The following is a 20,176-nucleotide window of genomic DNA, read 5'->3' as shown; positions in this document are numbered from 1 at the left end:
AAGTCAACCAGCGTCTCAAACACCTGACACTTTCAGTAGAATGTGAAAGATGAGGCTCATCCATACATCTGCTCCGGCAGAAGAGCTGGACTGTTTCTTATTATACAGCACGTATTGAGTTTCATAGCCTGGCGAATTATTGTTCAGCACTATCCTCCCGCTCCGGAGGCCAGAGGCCGCACACTTGATGGATATGAATTGCCCGAAATTGCTTACAAATTAGGGAGCAGAAACAGTCATCATCATCTTCCGAACGGTGTTCCGATCCATCAAGATGCTGTTAAATGCCGTCTATGAGGCGACTCACTGCGTTTTAAACAGAAACATCTCCAGGGTCTGTGGTCCCTTTTTAAACGATTTGTAAATAGATAGTGGAATGGGATGTAATGACAACAATTTGAATGTAAAAAATATATATAATGGCATATTTTGTATACATTTTATAATTATTATTTTTTAGTCTACTCTGTAATTATATATAATTTCATACACTGTAATGTTCATGGGGTTTTTGTAACAAAATGAATAAAAAAGTTCATCTACAGGGTCAATTCTGTGTTTTAATGTTTAAATCTGAAAGGACTAATGCAATTAATGCATTCAAAATTTGTACTATATTCACATTACAGGTGCATTTGGACCCAAATGTTTTTTTTTTTTGTTATATTTTTCACCTAAAACCATATTGTATCTGACCAGCATCTTCTCATCAATAAGTACATGCAAAATAAAACAAATAAATTCATTAAAATCAAATCAATTAATTAATTAATTAAAATAAATTTTTTTAAATGTTTGAATGTCACCCAGAGCCACTTGGAGCACTTTTATGTTGGATAGATGCACTTTATTTGGCTTCTAAATCTCAACAGTCATTCAATGCCATTATAAAGTTTAATAAAGACGAGACATTTAACATAACTCTGATTGTAAACAATTGAAGCTTTTAACCTAATGCATTTAAAATTTTGGTAACACTTTACAATAAGGTTCATTAGTTAACATTAGTTAACCACATTACTTAACATGAACTAATAATGAACTGCACTTATACAGCATTTATTAATCTTTGTTAATGTTAATTTCAACATTTACTAATACATTATTAAAATCTTGTTAACATTAGTTAATGCAGTGTGAACTAACATGAACAAACAATGAACAACTGTATTTCCGTTAACTAACGTTAATGAAGATTAGTAAATACAGGAACTAATGTATTGCTCATGGTTAGTTCATGTTAGTTAATACATTAACTAATGTTTAACTAATGAACCTTATTGTAAAGTGTTACCAAAATTTTTACTATATTCACATATCCAAATAAATGTTTTTTTTTTTATGTTATATTTTTCAACTAGAACCATATTGTATCTGATTAGCAACTTCTTATCAATAAGTAAATGCAAAAAAATAAATAAATTTTTACTATATTCACATTCCAGGTCCATTTGGACCCAAATGTTTTTAACAACTATTTTAAAAACAGTTCTAAAACATGTCATTTTTCAACTAAAACAAACAAAAAAAAAACATTAAATTTTTCAAAAATTTTAAATCCCTTTTAAAATATTCAAAAATTCTTCAAAATTTCAAATTAAACATGATATAATAAAAATGCAATAAATAAATAGATAATTAAATCTAAATATATCATTTGGAAATATATAGGAACTTAAAGAATCACCAATATGAACCCTATTTGAATGAATAAAAGTTAATCAAATCAATTTATATATAATTTATGATTGCTGCAAAAAGTCCAAATTTACAAAACCGACATTTATTTCTGACAAAACGACATCAAAACATCATAAACAAAAATTATTTTTACTTGTGTAAACTTTCCATCTTAAGTAACGGGTATATTTGTCAAAATGATTTTTCTTTCATGCCAAAAATCATTTTCAAATCATATTGAGTAAAGATCATGTTTCTATGAAGATATTTTGTAAATTTCCAGACATAAATATATGAAAACTTTTTTTTTTTTTTTCAATATTTAAATTTTTTTGCACCCTTAGATTTATAAATAGTTGCATCTCGGCCAAATATTGTCCTATCCTAGCAAACCATGTTATGGAAAGTTTATTTATTCAGCTTTCAGATGATATATGAATCCAAATAAAAAAAAACTGACCCTTATGACTGGTTTTGTGGTCCAGGGTCTCATATATGTCTTTAACTAATATAACTACATAGACAATTTTACAAAAAGAATTTTTGACAGCAAATGACAAAATAAATTCAAATCAGAAAAAATAAATGGTGTATTTTGAAGGTCTTAAAAAAAAACTTGCAAAATTTTCTCACTAAAAACTACACATTTTTTAGACCTTTTTATGCACCTCTTCCAGGTCAAAACTGACCCAAATGCATAAAGAGGGGTAAAAAAAAAAGCATAATTTTAGAGTGTCAATTAAAAGAACACAATTGCCACCATACGTTTTGTTCTAAAACACAGTGAGTTGCCTACATAGGCAGTGTTTTAAGTGTTCTACTGTCTTCTAAATCACAGTTTCGTCTGGCGGTCCGGAGGCCAGAGGTGAGCACCTGATGGATCGGAATTGCCTGAAATTGCTTACAAATTAGGGAGCCGAAATCAGCATCCCACATGCGGAGAGCAAAGGAAATATAATTTGGCGCGGGCACCCGACGGGTCAGAGCCGCTAAACTAAAAGGCCGTAATCTGCATTTGAGAGGCGAGCGGCGCTTCAGAAGAAACCCGATCCGGCCGCAGCGTTTCGGGACAGATGTAGAGATAGGCCTCATGAATTATGTAAAAGCGTCTCCGGCGATGGGCTGAAGGGGATCGTTTGTGTTTGTTGACTCTGCGTTATCGGGACGCACCATCGCACCACTGGAAGCTAACGGGACCGCGCCGGTACTCTTTTCATTAGCGGGGTTACACAAATAGACACGGGTGATTTGACGCGCTCTCGCTTTTAGAGTGAATCTTAATGTGGCCGATATAATCTAATATTAAACACATGGCACAGGTTATGGGAGAGTTAAAGAAAGGCCTCAAACATTCATACAGCACTCAGATGAAATGCTCTCGCTGGTTCCAGATCAACAAACACCAACATCGGCTTTTGTACTTTTGTTTTGCAGTAATCACATCTAAACATTCTTGCAGTAAATCAAGATCATTTACTAGAAATGCAACATATCTGCTTTTGGGGTCAGAAAAATCTGTTTTTTTTTTTTTTTCATTTGTTCTTGTTTTAATCATAAACTGTCATTGTGCATTTCCAGTAACGTTCTTGATTTATGAATGTTTAGATATTAGTATGAAAAGCAAGACAAACTTAATTTAAATTCAATGGTTTTATCAGCTTGTTTTCTTTCAGTTAGCACAGGTTGTGTGTTTCTTTTTGGAGCTGATTGATTGTAAGCCTCACTGACATGAGATCGTGCACCGGTTTTTGGAGTGAATACTGTCAAATTTATCGACAAATATTTCAGTCAAAAACTGGTGCATAAGCTCCGATCATGATCAGTCAGATCCAAAAAGAAACACAAAAGGAACCAAAAACACTTCTTCGATGGCATTGCTGCAAAACACAATTTTGGAATCTTTATTTTAAGAATGCATGCAAAAACTCTTTTAAAATGTCTTTAAAAAAAATGGCCATCAAAACTTTGGACTCGTTCTTTTGGAGCTGACTGATTGTAAACCTCACTGATCTGAGCTCATGCATCAGTTTCGGAGTGAATATTGTCAAAGTTATCGACAAATATTTAACTCAAAAACTCAAAACCTGTACTAATTGAATAAAAACATGTCGATAAAAAGAACTTTAAGAAAGGAACCAAAAACACTTCTTCGATGGCATTGCTGCAAACCACGCTTTTGGAATCTTTATTTTTAAGAGTGCATGCAAAAACCCTCTTAAAATGTCTTTTTTTTTGCCACCAAAACTTTTGATTCATACTTTTGTCTTCAAAAATGCTATAAATGTTATTGCATTAGACTAAAACCTGAAATAAAACAATTTTTGTGCTTTTTTTCCATGTCAAAAATGGCCAACCTACAAAAAGTTGCTTGCAGATCTCTCTTGTCGCCGTATTATCACCAAATCTCAGATTCAATGGTTTTATCAGCTTGTTTTCTTTCAGTTAGCACAGGTTTAGTGTTTCGTTTTGGAGCTGATTGATTGTAAGCCTCACTGACATGAGCTCATGCACCGGTTTGAATGAATATTGTCCAAAAGATCCAGAAATAAAGCTTTTTTTAAACTCAAAAACCAGTGCATAAGCTCAGATCATGATCAGTCAGATCCAAAAAGAAACAAAACCTGTGCTAATTGAATGAAAACTTGATAAAAAGAAGTGTTTAAGAAAGGAACCAAAAACACTTCTTTGATGGCATTGCTGCAAACCATGCTTTTGGAATCTTTATTTTTAAGAGTGCATGCAAAAGCTATCCTAAAGTGTCATTTTTTGGCCAACTTTAGATTCATACTTTTGTCTTCAAAAATGCTATAAATGTTATCGCATTGGACTAAAACCTGAAATAAAATATAATTGTACATTTTTTTTCCTTGTCAAAAATTGCCAACCTACAAAAAGTTGCTTGCAGATCTCTCTTAATGCCGTATTATCACCAAATATCAGATTCAATCTTTTTATCAGTTTGTTTTCTTTCAGTTAGCACAGGTTTTGTGTTTCTTTTTGGAGATTATTGATCATAGACCTCACTGATCTGAGCTCATGCACCAGTGTATATGGTCTAAACGATCCAGAAACACCACGTTATTAACTCAAAAACTGGTGCATGAGCTCATATGAGGTCTACGATCAATCTCCAAAAAGAAACAAAACCTGTGCTAACTGAAAAAAAAACAAGTTGATAGAAAGACTGAATCCAAGATTTGGCAATAATAGGGTATATTGAGAGATATGAGCAATTTTAACCTCAACTTGTAAGCATTTTTGACTGAGGAGACCATAAGAGTAACAAAGTGAGGAAAAATCTTAAATAATGTACAGGATAATAAAAACAATTAATAGAAGTAATTTTTTCTTGATTTTAAAGCATTTTTTTGCATTTTAAATAAATTAGATTTTAACTTAAAATAATTAAAAAATGTTAATCAAATGATATTTTAATTAAAAAGATTATATTAAAATTATATAATAAGAAGAAAATTACTTCAACAAATAATAATATTAATATTATCATCATTATCATCGTTACTTGGAGCTTTGTTAAGGTTTGTAAAGTCAGACACTTTTTGCACAGACAAATTAAAGACTCAATTATGAAAAAAATACGATAATCAAATTGATTGTAAATAAATTGTGCATTACTGAAAAAAAGTTAAACCTGATTCATTCTAATCATATTTCAATCAAACAGTGTAGTGGTGCTATTTTTTTTTTCTAATTTTGTGTTAATGAAAAGCAATAAAAAGCCAGTTTTGAATACCCTGTACATTATTTTGTATTTTTCCCTCAACTTGCTATTCTTGTGGTGTCCCCAGTCAAAAATGCTTGTAAGTTAGGGTTAAAATTGCTCATAAATCTCTCATTATACTCTGTTATCACCAAATCTTGGATTCAGTCTTTTTATCAACATGTTTTCTTTCAGTTAGCACAGGTTTTGTGTTTCTTTTTAAACATATGCCTCATTGATATGAGCTCATGTACCAGTTTGAGTGAATAAATGTAGTTTTTCTGGATTATGACAATTACAGCTCATGAAAGTCAAAAATCCAGTATCTCAAAATATTATTTACTTTTGAGATTTATTAAATGACATCCCTACAGTTTAAATTCCAGCAATTTCTTGTTCTTTGAAATCACAATAATAGGGAAGAATGCTGACTTAGCAATGGTCCAGAAGACAATCAATGATATAAAGAATTTATGAATTTTTTTTTATTAGTTGCAATAAAAAAAAAGTTACTTTTTCATGATATTCAAATTTTTTGAGATGCATCTGTACATTCCTTATTATTCTGTCACACACACACACACACACACACACACACACACACACACGAGAACAGGAGATTCATTGGCATGTGGGAGCGTCTAATTTAAGGAATGCTGTTCCGTCCACTTTCCCGTGTCAGAACAAAGCGTTGCTCCATCACTCACTGGAGCTGTAACATATTCCCTGACGGAGTGTCTAAAGCAGATTTCATAGCAGAACACAGCCGTCCCATGATGCACCTGTGACCAGCACTCAGGTATCTGAGGTGAAGCCACATTAAATCACACAGATGCAGGAACTCACTGCTCATCTTATTTGAATACATATGTAATATGTATGTATATGTATGTAATTTATAAGAATATATTACCTGAGAATTCTCAGTATGAACTGATTCCATTGAAATTAATGGAATTTAATTAAAAAAAAAAAAATGTATTTTACCCACAAACTTTTACTTTGAGATGAATAAGTAATCAGTTTTTTATGCTGCAATGGTTCATCAATAAAATTCGTCAACAAAAACTATGACAAAAAAAACAAGCCTTTTTCCCCATGACTAAGACAAGATGACAAATAGGGGCAATACACGAAAACTGTGACTATATCAAGCAATTTTGTTGACATTATTTAATGAAATATGCACTAATTTGCCTTTTTTCCCCCGAAATTCGTGTTTAATGTTTTTTTGACATATTAAAGTTTAATGTTTTAACAGAGGGAATTTTTGGCATCTCATTGTCACTCCATAATTCAGAAAACAATATTTTGACAATTTTTGGGGGGAATAAAATTTTTTATATAACCAAGCAAATTATATATGAACAGATAATATATGAAAAATGAAACTGTAAAGTTTGGTATAAGTGCTACAGAAGGAGACTTACGGCTCAGTGTAGAAGAAAAACTCATTTTCAGAAAAAAATGTAAAAAAAAATAAATAAAAATGTATTGTAAGTGAAATCAAGTGACACAAATTGTCAAAAATAATGGTGGCTTTTGGATGTTTTCTTTTCACTAGTCTGAAAAAACAAAGTCCAAAATCTCAAACTTGTCAGATGCATGAAAAAACATTATTTTTATTTTGCCTGCAGTGTCTCCCCTAAAAAGATTTGCCAATTCAACAGATTCGTTCAAAACAACAGATTCATTCAGAAATGAAACAAGAGACCTGCTATTTTGAAACCGCATACTAGTATACTATTGATTCTTAAGTAAGATTAGTATGCAAGTAGACCGTTTTGAATTTAACAACTGTCTTTATGAACAGCTTATTGCATCACTTGTTCAAAAACATTGATTCATTCCAAAACCAAACACCATCTTGTTGACTGGAGATGCAATGATTGACCAAATAGAGCAAAACGGTTCAATACCGATTGATAATATAATTGTGTGTGAACTGAACTTAACATTTTTTATATACCACTGTATAAAGTATAAAATAATAATAGCTCAAGCCTGCGTCTGTATTTCTAAAGCGGACAGTCGTCCAGCATTCCTGAGCGATTAAGCCCAGCGCCGCTCCTGATCCTGGACTAAACAACAGCGGCGTAAAGGAGGAAAGAGCAGCGGCGTGTTTGTTGACATACCTCTCCTGCAGAATGATCTTGTTCTCCTTCTTCCAAATGTCTTTAAAGTCGGTGGAGAACTCGTGCCAAACGGAGAAGAAGGTGTTGGGCGAAACCTCTTTCTCTCCGCTCTTGGCCTTCACCGAGAAGAACACGCACAGCTCCAGAAACCTGCAGGACGACACAAACCATCACTAAATCTGCTTCAATCTTGCATTTTTAAGATGCTGGAGATCATGCAGCACATCCAAAGAGCATCAAGTGGAAGTTTAGGTGTTTTCCTTCTAGAAATCCCACATTTATGAGCAGATGACCACAGAGACTGGAGGAAAACACCTAGAAAACTCATGGTTGCACGATACACACCCTGCCGTTTTAAACTACATGTGATGCACTCAGAAGTGTGAACACTATGTCTTTGTATCTATTAAAAAAGGCAGAATGATCAGCGTAACAGCAGAAATGATGACTTACATTTTGTGGGTCTCACTAAGTTGACACTCTTGGCTTTCCAGCTCCGTTTTTGCTGAAAGAAAAAGACAAAAACCAGATTTGAATCTTCAATTACATGAAAACAGTCTAATCAGGATCAAAACAGGATCCATGTGAATTTACAGTTATACAATAAGCGACAATTAATGCTGCAAAATTCATTAATTCTAAAGCAAACTGAATTAAAAAAGTCTCTTGGGCTCATCTAGATTTATTTGATCAAAAATACAGAAAAAAACAACACTGCAAAATGTTATTACAATATAAATAATGGTTTCTATTTTGATATACATTAAAATATGTGACCCTGGAGCACAAAACCAGTCTTAAGTCGCTGGGGTATATTTGTAGCAATAGCCAAAAATACATTGTATGGGTCAAAATTATTGATTTTTCTTTTATGTCAAAAATCATTAGGATATTAAGTAAAGATCATGTTCCATGAAGATTTTTTGTAAAATTCCTACTGTAAACCTATCAAAATGTAATTTTTGATTAGTAATATGCATTGTTAAGAACCTAATTTGGACAACTTTAAAGGTGATTTTCTCAGTATTTTGATTTTTTTGCACCCTCAGATTCCAGATTTTCAAATAGATGTATCTCGGCCAAATATTGTCCTATCCTAACAAACCATACATCAATAGAAAGCTTATTTATTGAGATTTCACATGATGTATATATCTCAGTTTTGTAAAATTTTACCTTATGACTGGTTTTGTGGTCCAGGGTCACATATAAGTTATTTCCGTCATGCAAAGATTCAGTGTCACATGATCCTTCAGAAATCATTTTAATATGCTTATTTATTATTAGAATTATCGATGTTGGCAAAGTTGTGCTGCCAAATATTTTTTTGGCACTTGATTACTTTTACAGGATTCTTTAATAAATAAAATTAAATTAAATATATAACTTTTCTAACAATGTAAGTCTTGAACAATAGCGTATATGATTAGCAAACATTTCTATTTTAAATAAATGCTGTTCTTTTTAACTTTTTTGTTCACCAAAAGAATCCTAAAAGGTTCCAAAAAAATATTAAGCAGCACAACGGTTTCCAACACTGATAATAAATCAGCATTAGAATGTTTCTGAAGGACCATGTGACGCTGAAGTTTGAAAATTCAGCTTTGCATCACAGAAATAAATTAGATTTTGAATGTATATTAAAATAGAAACATGTTATTTTGCATAGTAATAATATTTCACAATATTACTTTTTTCTATATTTTTGATCAAAGCCTTGATGAGCATAAGAAACTTCTTTAAAATACATTAAAAATCTTACTGATCCTATGACATGCCTCAAGGAGTGACACAAATGTAATATGCGTCTCACTGCCATTGGTTAAACTGATATTTGCTTCAGCGTTCACTGCTGTAGAAGTTTACATAACTATGCTGACTGACTATGAGATCTGCTTCTGACAACAGAGAAACGTGAGAACGAATCTGGTTGATCGATGGTAAAACCAGTCTGATCTGACCGTGTGTATTCAGACGTGGCATTCAGATCAGGTGTTTATTGTCTGTGGTTTATCACTGAGAGATGTCAAACACTGGTTTTCGATCTTCACTCTCTCTGATGTGATGTTCATTTGTGGTAACGGTGTTAAAAGCATCATTTCTAATTCCTCAGCAGTGAAATGCACACAGAGACATAACCCTGATCTTCAGCAGCAGCAGCAGTAGTGTATGAGAAACAGACACTTGAACAGGAAACCCAAAGAAGCTGCTGCGTTTGATGTGAAACATGAAAGAGCTGCAGGTCAGAAGAACAGAGTTCAGCTCAAACCGAGATCATTTACTCGCCCTCACGACACAGAGATCAGCAATATCTGTCTGCATATGATAAGAGTGTGCTGCACAAATGTCTGAATGTCTCATAAATCATGACAACCACCAGATTAAGATCTGATATCTATAGTGATTAGTTTGTTTTCAGTTCAATTATTCCTGTATTATGTTGTTTATAATTAGTATTAGTGGGTAATGTTATACTTATATGTGACCCTGGACCACAAAACCAGTCATAAGGTTTTTTATTATTATTTGAGATTTATACATCTGAAAGAATAAATAAGTTTTCCATTGATGTATGGTTTGTTAGGATAGAACAATATTTGAAAAAAAAAAAAAAAAAAAAAAAAAAAAAAAACTTTAAAGTTGTCCAAATGAAGTTCTTAGCAATGCATATCACTAATCAAAACTTAAGTTTTGATATATTTCTGGTAGGAGGTTTACAAAATATCTTCATGGAACATTGAATTTTATTTAATATCCTGATGATTTTTGGCATAAAAGAAAAATGGATAATTTTGACCCGTACAATGTATTTGTGGCTATTGCTACAAATATACCTGTGCTACTTAAGACGTCACATGTGCTACTTTAGACGTCACATGTGCTACTTTGTGGTCCAGGGTCACATATTAGATATAATAATTTACTACAATTATTACTATTATATATAATTAATTTCTAAAATTATCCTGGGGGGATTACAGGGGTTCAACCGCTTTATCACATTTAAACACCAAGCCTTTTTTTGCAAATACAGGTAATTTACCATAGAAATATTATGTTTTGTAACATTTCTGACTGTTATAGTGCCAACTGTGGTCTGATCTCCTTAAAGCTTCGCATGCTTCTTCAGAATCACCTGTCGGATGTGCTCACCAGGATTTGTGAAGTTTTGAGTTTTCCTTTAGGCTTTATAATATGATTGAGTACATTTGGACAGGCCCCTTTTCTAAACGACCCCGTTACAGCTTCCCAAATTTTTTTTGGTTTTTATAATTATTGACCTACAGAGTCCAGACAATTGTACTGCAGTATAGTTGGTTTAAAAAAAAAATCCAAAATACCCGAAAATTTTGCATCTTGTCTGGCGTGAGCCAAGGATTCCTAAGACATAAGACCCTTGAGGCTACGACTGACAATTTATGAGTTATGAGCAATTTTGTACTTTTGATCGCTGTAGCGCCCCCGTCAGGCCGATTGGGGTGAGCATTGGTGACGTTGTCAGTGGTGTGAGTACTACCATCCCTCCAAGTTTCAAGTCTCTACGACTTACGGTTTGGTCTGCACCATCAGTTTTACGTGGAGATTGCTGAGCCGTTACTATTCTAATGATTACAATGCTGATTCTGATTTAAGCACAACTTGCTTAAATCCCTAAATATAACTTAATTACATTTACATTAATTACATCACACTGTTTCCATCATAAGAACAAAATCTTTGGTGCAGATAATCACTATTACAATACTAAAAAGTTGTTTCTCAGCTGGTTCACCAAGTGGCCGAGCTCCACGGTTTTTGACCTGCGACCTCAGATTTAGCTCTTACATGAGAGTTCTGAGTTTGGCGGAGATATCTCATTCCATTCAGGAGTTATAGGCATTTTACTAATAGTGGCCCTGCCCCTTTTGAACATTTTTGTGTCCCTTTGTGACGAGTCAAAAGTTAGACTTTTTTTAAATATTTACATCTGCTCTCCAGAGAATCTTTCTACACTGGTTTGGTTTCGATCAGGTGAAAAACCTAGGACTAGCTTGCAAAAGTTGGTTTAAAAAAAAATAAAAAAAATACAATTTTGCATTTTGTCCAGCGTCAAATATTACAATGACATAAGACACTCGAGTCTGAGACTGGCAGCTTGGGAGTTATGAGCGATTTTGTACTTTTGATCGTTGTAGCGCCCCCGTCAGGCCGATTGGGACGAGCCTTGGTGATGTTGTTGGTGGTGTAAGTACTACCATCCCTCCAAGTTTCATGTCTCTACGACTTACGGTTTGGGTTTGCACCATCAGTTTTAAGTGGAGATTGCTGTTCTCTGACCATCTAACAATTACAATAGAGAGAGAGAGAGAGAGAGAGAGAGAGAGAGAGAGAGAGAGAGAGAGAGAGAGAGAGAGAGAGAGAGAGAGAGAGAGAGAGAGAGAGAGAGAGAGAGAGAGAGAGAGAGAGAGACTTCCTCAGAAGCGCAGAGGTCAGCAGGGGTCACGACTGAAGGTGCTCTTTGACAAATTGAGGCCGGTAGTGGTTAAGGGTTCGACACCATAAAAAACCACAAATCCCCCCCAAACATGTGTGTGTGTGTGTGTGTGTGTGTGAGAGAGCGAAAGAGAAAGACAGTATGTGTCAAACTGTGCGCATAAAGTTTAAAACTGTAGGGTGAAAAACAAATTGATCAGTGTGGAGCAGTTTTCTCTTAACTAATGTATGCACATATGTGCGTGTGTGTGTGTCTGTATGAGTGTGTGTGTGTGTGTGTGTGTGTGTGTGTGTGGGCAGACCTCTGGTTCGGTGGGTCAGAGACTCAGATTAATGCGAGTCCGGGTTAGCAGAATCTCATGCTCGCGGCTCTAGAGGTCACGACGCATTAGCAAACATGCCACGCCACAAACCCGCATCTGCTAATGGCAGTCAGGCCTGTAATTTCCACCCGCGGCAGGAGAAACGCCGCCGAACGAAGCCGATTCTCAGGAGAGGAATCTCAGGAATTCCCCAGTTTAATTGACACCAGTCACACGTCTAAGAATCCCATCATTCCCACGTTCACAGCATCATCCCGCTCACCTTCACTCACGAATGACTCCATTTGGTCTTTGAACGGCTGAAGATGCTCTTCGGTCGCGACCGAGCAAACCTTCTCCACCTCCGCAGTGCATGCTGGGAAACACAAAGTTTACATTCAGAAAGAGTCACAAAAAAAATCATCATTTCCAAAAAACACAGGGCTTCTTTCATAATACTTGTACGAAAAAAAAAATCCTACTGAAAGTGGACTTTAGGACTTACAAATTGATTCTGACTGTTTCATGAATGAAGCCCTGTCATATTCAAAACAGCATTTATTTCTAAAAATAAAAATACACAATAAATCTTCAGTTCAAGCACAGAATCGCAATCTCGAATCATCTACCAGAAATTAACTTTTCATTCAGAAATTCATTAATGTATAATAATTTTAACATTTAAATTCCAGGACTTAAAGACTTCAGAGATATCGCTTATCAAACAACGTCTTCTTTTGTAAATTCTAAAAAAAAAGATAAATTGATAAAAATATACTACTTAAAAACGGCAAAAATTTAGAGAACATAAGCAAAGTAGTACTAGTAAACTATTACAAAGTATACTACCTTTTTACTAGTAAAACCAGTTAATTTGTGTTTATACTTTCTTAGTTTTGTTTTTATAACTGTACTGCCTTAATTGTTTTGTTTTCTACAGTTTAAGAATCAGAAAACTCAAATAAAAAGATTCAAAAAGATTCAGAAACATCATCTGTAACAAAGTATTTGCCATAAAGCACGCTGAAGTCTCGAACTTAATCAAATGATTCGCAAGCCATGATTCAAAGTCCGGATCTAAATAATGATTTGCAAATCATTTAACTTAGATTGGGAATTCAAAACATGCATTGTAAAACATCTGAATCATTCAATTCGCAAAATGACTCAAGAACCTGTTTCAATCTTAACGAATGATTCACGATACAAAAGTCTCAATCTGAATTAAATGATTCGAAGTCCTGATCTAAATAATGATTCGTGAATCATTTGACTTAGATAAAGAATTCAAAACACACATCGTGAATCATTTGATTTGAATCATTTAATTTGCAAAATGATTCAAGAACCTGTTTTGATATAAATAAATGATTCACAATACGTACGTCTTGATCTGAATCAAATGATTCACAATACATGAAGTTCTGATTTGAATCTAATTATTTGTGATCCATGCTTCGAAGTATCAATCTAAATAATGATTTGTGAATCATTTGACTTAGATCGGGAATTCAAAACGTGCATTGTGAATCATTTGATTTGAATTATTTATTTCGTGAAATGATTCAAGAACCTGTTTCTATCTAAATAAACGATTCACAACACAAAAGTCTCGATCTGAATCAAATGATTCACATTATGCAAAGCTCTGATCTGAATCAAATGAATCGTGATCCGTGGTTCAAAGTCCCATTCTAAATAATTATTCGCTAAGTCTATTTGACTTAGATGGGAAATTCAAAACATGCATCCTGAATCATTTGAATTGAAACATTCAATTTGCAAAATGATTCAAGAACCTGATCTAAAACAGATGATTCGCTATACACAATCTGATTTGAGCTCTTCGAAACAGTGAATCATTTTGCAACGCTTTGGTTTACTGATAGAGTTTTGAAAAGCCGTTTCACCCATCACTACGTTCTTTTTAAAACCATTGCAAACAATGTAGAAATTCAAAAATAAATGGCTTTTTATTTAATCTGGCCTTTGCTAGAGAACTGCTTAAAATGAATAATCAAAGTCATGAGTTTGAATCAATCGGAGCGGATCCAGCGTAAATGAGTTTTATGAAATTAACTGAAATAAGCGGAAAAAAGTATGTTTTTTTTTTAATTAAAAATAAATATTATTTCATAGATACATTGTCTTAATTCAAGCACTTTTCCAGTACCTCTTCAGGAATATTGGCATTTCAAGAGTTTTCCAGATCTTACATTTTTAAAAAGTCAAATTCAAGCACTTTAAGCACCTTGTATGAACCCTGATGTGGAGTGATTCCCCTGATCTTTGAGTTCAGACGGGTCAGAGAGCAGTTTGTGATTCTAGCGATCCATCTGAACACATCTGCAAACCTCATCAGGACAGTCTTGAGATCAACCAGACAGAAGCGAAACAAACCCTCTCAAACTAAAGTGTGTATGCAGCGGATCCGGACGCGTAAGAACTGTGTGAACCCGCTGCTTCTTAAACTTCAGCAGAATACAAGTGTCAAAGTATCAAGTTGTTCAAAGAGCGAAGCAGCAGAATGTGTGGATAAACTCCGGATTAGACGAATCAAACGCGTTAACCTGTGAACCTCAGAGATTAAAGAGAGCGAGCGCAAAATCTTCACTTCCTTCCCAGAGAGCAATCTTTCATTCTCTACTCAAACATTCAGCAATTAGTCCAATTACGCTCACGGGAAACAGTCTGGGCAGAAGCGATTAAAGCGCCGGGTTCACGACTCCATCTGATTGACCGGAGAAATAAAACACTACTCCACCTGAGGACAAACAACGGCGGTTCTGGGTATTTACAAGATTCTGGCATATTCTGATCTCTAGAAAAGTCGATTCATGGTTTACATTTTTTGAAAACAAACAACAAAACAGTTAAGATTTGCTATATGCAGCTTAAGGTAAACATGCCTTTGAAAAAACGTGTCTTGAGTTATGAAAAACTTGTTGTTGTTCTTTATTTTATAAAAGCAAATTTTTGTTATTTTGAGTGTACACGAATAAAAGCACTTGTATAACACTTATGTGTGACTAAATTCGATAGAGTATGTATTAATATACTTTATAAAATATTAAATATGGGTCAAAGACAAAAAAGGGTTTAAGCATAAAAACAATAAGTGTAATACTGCTTTAAATTGTTGTTGTTGTTGTTCCAAAAAAAAATTTTTTTTAGTTTTGTTTAATTTAATTGCATTTTTGTTTTTGTTTTTCTAAGCTAAAAAATAAATATCATATATTTTCCCCTAATTTACAGAAGACACCCACTGAAATGTCATTCAGTGTCAATCTTGTCAGGCACATTTACAACAAAAATCCATTTATGACATATTAAAAGATAAATTATTTTCATTATTGTCAGTAAGAATTCTTTACTCTTTGAAAACAATAACATTTTATATGCTCTTTATTTTTTTATATATATATTTTAATATGTACAATTCAGAATAAGCATGTTGTTTGAATTTTTACAAAAATATTGTTACACTGAATGACAAGGTAACATTTCAAACAAATTTAGACATTTTATTCTCCAAAAAGTTATGAAATCTTAAAAGTACATTTACTTACATTTTATGTCCTTTCTATGGACATAAAATCACTTTTATAAATGGAACATGGAGTTTTGATGTGGACATATTTGACCCACATCTCTTTTATTATTTTTAATTAAAAATTTGACATTGAAAATATCACTTACACACACAAAGATCATGCCACACTGCAAAAAAAAGCTTTACTTAGATTTTCTTGTCTTGTTTCCAGCAAAAAAACAAAGTGAGTTTTTGCTTAGAACAAGCTAAATAATCAACCAATGGGGTAAGCAAAAAAAATCTTATTTTCAACAGAAAACAAGATTATTTTTCTTACCCCATTGGCAGATTATTTAGCTTGTTTCAAGCAAAAACACACTTAATTTGGACTTTTTTCTGAAAGCAAAATTTTTTATGCTTCTTGAGTTTAGAATTTTTAGATATTTTGGCTGGAAACAAGAAAAAAAAAATCTAAGTAAGAAAAGCAAACACTCATTTTACCTCGCAGATCTTTCCGGAGCCTCAGCAGGTCTTTAGTCAAGTCCTCAAACTTCATCTGAGACGCCTGAAACAGGTCGTGAGGTTCTGGGAGAGGAAACACACACGTCTCCCTGCCCGCATCCTGAAACGGAGAAGACACTAAAGGCTTTCTGGAGATGTTTTGGAGCATATTGTTCAGTGAGAGCCTGAAAAACGAATCTCACCTCATCAAAGTGTCTCAGGTAGTAAGACACGATATATGACAGCAGACTCTTACTGTTGTCCTGAAACCACAGGAGAAAACACAGATTCAATCCAGCAGTAAAGAAGTGTGTGTTTGCATCTTAAATCTGTGTGTTTGTCTTACGCTGCTCTTGACATCCTTGAGTTTGGGCAGAATGTCCAGCGAGAAGCCGTCGGCCTGTCCTCTGGTGCGATTCCCTCCGTTCATGAAGTTCCCGAAGGCTAAAACTAAACCGAGAACCTGCAGCACTCCAGAACCGCTCTGAGTCGTCTGAAAAAAAGAACAAAAACTGATTCAGGGACAAAACTGGAGAACCTCCGCTTCAGAGCGAAGAGAGTCAAGCAAGTGATTCACACCAATGGATTCTAGGTTTGATTCACATCCCAATTTGGTTCAAATGAAACAATACAAAGAATGAACTGGTTAAGTTCAGATTCCTGTCACACTTGTGGTGTTTTCGTGGTCACAAATGATCGCACTCCAAACAACTGCTTATAAATCTCTCATTATGCTATATTTATCACCAAATATTGAAATATTCAATCTTTTAATCAACTTGTTTTTTTTTTATTTAGGACTGGTTTGGTGTTTCTATTTGCATCTGATTAATCATAGGCCTCATTTATCTGACAGTAGGTACCTCATTTTTTGAGTGAAAAAAAAAGAATAATTTTTACAATATTAAACAAAAAATAAAACATTTGCACTGTTTATCACACTTATGTGCTTTAATGTTTAATCAGGAAGTTTGCTTTTCAAATGCCTTTATTTTGTAGAAAATTGCAAAGAGTCTCACTTGTGGTGTTCCTGGTCAAAAATGACCGGACTCCAAACTATTGCTTATAAATCTCTCATTATGCTACATTATCATCAAATACTGGATTCAATCTTTTTGTTAACTTGTTTTCTTTCATTTAGGACTGGTTTGGTGTTTCTATTTGCATCCGATTAATCATTGGCCTCATTTATCTCAGAGTAGGCACCTCATTTTTTGAGTGAAAAAAAAAAAAAAAACATTTATGAATAATTACAATTTTAAACATAAATGACAAAAAAATTGCACTGTTTATCACACTAGTGTGCTTTAATGTTTAATCAGGAAGTTTGCTTTTAAATGCTTTTATTTTGCACAAAATTGCAAAAAGTCACACTTGTGGTGCTCCCGGTCAAAAATGACCGGACTCCAAACTATTGCTTATAAATCTCTCATTATGCTATATTATCATCAAACATTGGATTTATTCTTTTGTCAACATGTTTTCTTACATTTAAGACTGGTTTTGTGTTTCTATTTGCATCCGATTAATCGTAGGCCTCATTTATCTGAGAGTAGGCACCTCGTTTTTTGAGTGAAAAAAAAAAACAAAAAAACATTTATGAATAATTATTACAATATTAAACATAAATGATAAAAATTTGCACTGTTTATCACACTAGTTTGCTTTAATGTTTAATCAGGAAGTTTGCTTTTAAATGCTTTTATTTTTTATGAAATTGCAAAAAGTCTCACTTCCCGGGTCAAAAATGACCGGACTCCAAACTATTGCTTATAAATCTCTCATTATGCTATATTATCATCAAATACTGGATTCAATCTTTTTGTTAACTTGTTTTCTTTCATTTAGGACTGGTTTTGTGTTTCTATTTGCATCCGATTAATCATAGGCCTCATTTATCTCAGAGTAGGCACCTCATTTTTTGAGTGAAAAAAACAAAAACAAAAACATGAATAATTACAATTTTAAACATAAATGACAAAAAATTTGCACTGTTTATCACACTAGTGTGCTTTAATGTTTAATCAGGAAGTTTGCTTTTAAATGCTTTTATTTTGCACAAAATTGCAAAAAGTCACACTTGTGGTGCTCCTGGTCAAAAACGACCAGACTCCAAACTATTGCTTATAAATCTCTCATTATGCTATATTATCATCAAACATTGGATTCATTCTTTTGTCAACTTGTTTTCTTTCATTTAGGGCTGGTTTTGTGTTTCTATTTGCATCTGATTAATCGTAGGCCTCATTTATCTCAGAGTAGGCACCTCACTTTTTGAGTGAAAAAAAACAATTTATGAATCATTTTTACAATATTAAACAAAAAAAGGTACAAATTTGCACTGTTTATCACATTAGTGTGCTTTAATGTTTAATCAGGAAGTTTGCTTTTCAAAAGCTTTTTTGTACTAAATTGCAAAAAGTCACACTTGTGGTGTTCCTGGTCAAAAATGACCGGACTCCAAACAATTGCTTATAAATCAAACATTGGATTTATTCTTTTGTCAACTTGTTTTCTTTCATTTAGGACTAGTTTTGTGTTTTTATTTGCAATTGATTAATCATAAGCCTCATTCAAAAATTGTTTTCAATGAATAATTTTCACAATATGAGAAAAAAAAGATAATTTCTCAAACTAGTCTGCTTAAATGTTTCAGAAAGTTTGCTTTTAAATGCTTTTTTTTTTTTTTTTTTTTTTTTTTTTACACAAAATTGCAAAATGTATCTCATATTGCAAAAATTATTCATAAAAAATGCTTTTATCACGATTAATCAGATGCAAATAGAAACACAAAACCAGTCCTAAATGTAAGAAAACAAGTTGATTAAAAGATCGAATCCAATATTTGGTGATAATATAGCAGAATGACAGATTTATAAGCAATAGTTTGGAGTCTGGTCATTTTTGACTGGGAACACCACAAGTGTGACTTTTTGCAATTTTGTGCAAAATTAAAACGTATATAAGCAAACTTCCTGGTTAAAGCACACTAGTGTAAGAAACAGTGTAAATTTGTATCATTTATTATTTAATATTGTGAAAATTATATATATATATATATATATATATATATATATATATATATATAAAAAAAACTCACTCCAAAAATGTAGGTGCCTACTCAGATAAATGAGGCCTACGATTAATCAGATGCAAATAGAAACACAGAACTAGTCCTAAATGTAAGAAAACAAGATAATATAGCGTAATGAGAGATTTATAAGCAATAGTTTGGGGTCCAGTATTTTTGACTGGGAACACCACAAGTGTGACTAGGTGAAATAAAACCCACAAAAAAAATTACGAAAATTCTAAAAGAAATTTCTGAGAAGTACTTATACCCTGTGTGAACAAAGTCAAGAAGTTTGAGTCCAATGCGATAAGGTTAACTAGTATTTTGGGGGAAAACGAAATCTTTTTATCCGGGTCAGTTTCAGGCTGCGCAGACGTACCTTGCAGACTCTCTGCAGAATCTGGAGTTTGCGCTGAACAGACGAGATGCATTCAGTGAAAGTTGACTGAAAGAGAATACAGAAGACTCGTCCGGAGAAATCAGGAATCTGGGAGAGCTGATGGAGAAACCTGTGAGCATCAGAAAAATATTTACAAGCATTAAACGCCAGGTGGTGACACATGAAACACATACACTGCTGCTTAAACCTTTGGAATCACCAAGATATTTAATGCTTTTTAAAGACTTTTCTGCTCATCGAGGCTGCATTTATGTGATTAAAAATACTGAAAAGCTGCTATATTATGAAACATTAATGAAATTTAAAATAGTGGTTTTCCATTTTAATATACTTTAAAATATAATTTATTTTTTTTGATG

At 33.4% G+C, this 20,176-nt stretch overlaps 1 protein-coding gene across 1 annotated transcript in view; it reads right to left on the bottom strand.

The window, feature by feature from the left end:
• Positions 1-20,176, bottom strand: part of fmn2b (formin 2b) — an 86,434-nt gene that overhangs the window by 14,605 nt on the left and 51,653 nt on the right. The window contains exons 11-17 of the mRNA XM_073828611.1: positions 19,797-19,926; positions 16,691-16,837; positions 16,548-16,607; positions 16,345-16,465; positions 12,595-12,687; positions 7,990-8,041; positions 7,537-7,686 (exon numbers count right to left, since the gene is read on the bottom strand). Of these exons, the coding sequence (XP_073684712.1) occupies positions 7,537-7,686; positions 7,990-8,041; positions 12,595-12,687; positions 16,345-16,465; positions 16,548-16,607; positions 16,691-16,837; positions 19,797-19,926 (753 nt within the window). The remainder of the gene's footprint in view (positions 1-7,536; positions 7,687-7,989; positions 8,042-12,594; positions 12,688-16,344; positions 16,466-16,547; positions 16,608-16,690; positions 16,838-19,796; positions 19,927-20,176) is intronic.

The sequence above is a fragment of the Garra rufa genome, chromosome 22, assembly GCF_049309525.1.
Source record: "Garra rufa chromosome 22, GarRuf1.0, whole genome shotgun sequence".
NCBI classification, from domain to species: Eukaryota; Metazoa; Chordata; class Actinopteri; order Cypriniformes; family Cyprinidae; genus Garra; species Garra rufa.
The sequence above is the reverse complement of the archived record's forward strand: the minus strand, read 5'-3'. Positions and strand labels throughout refer to the sequence as shown.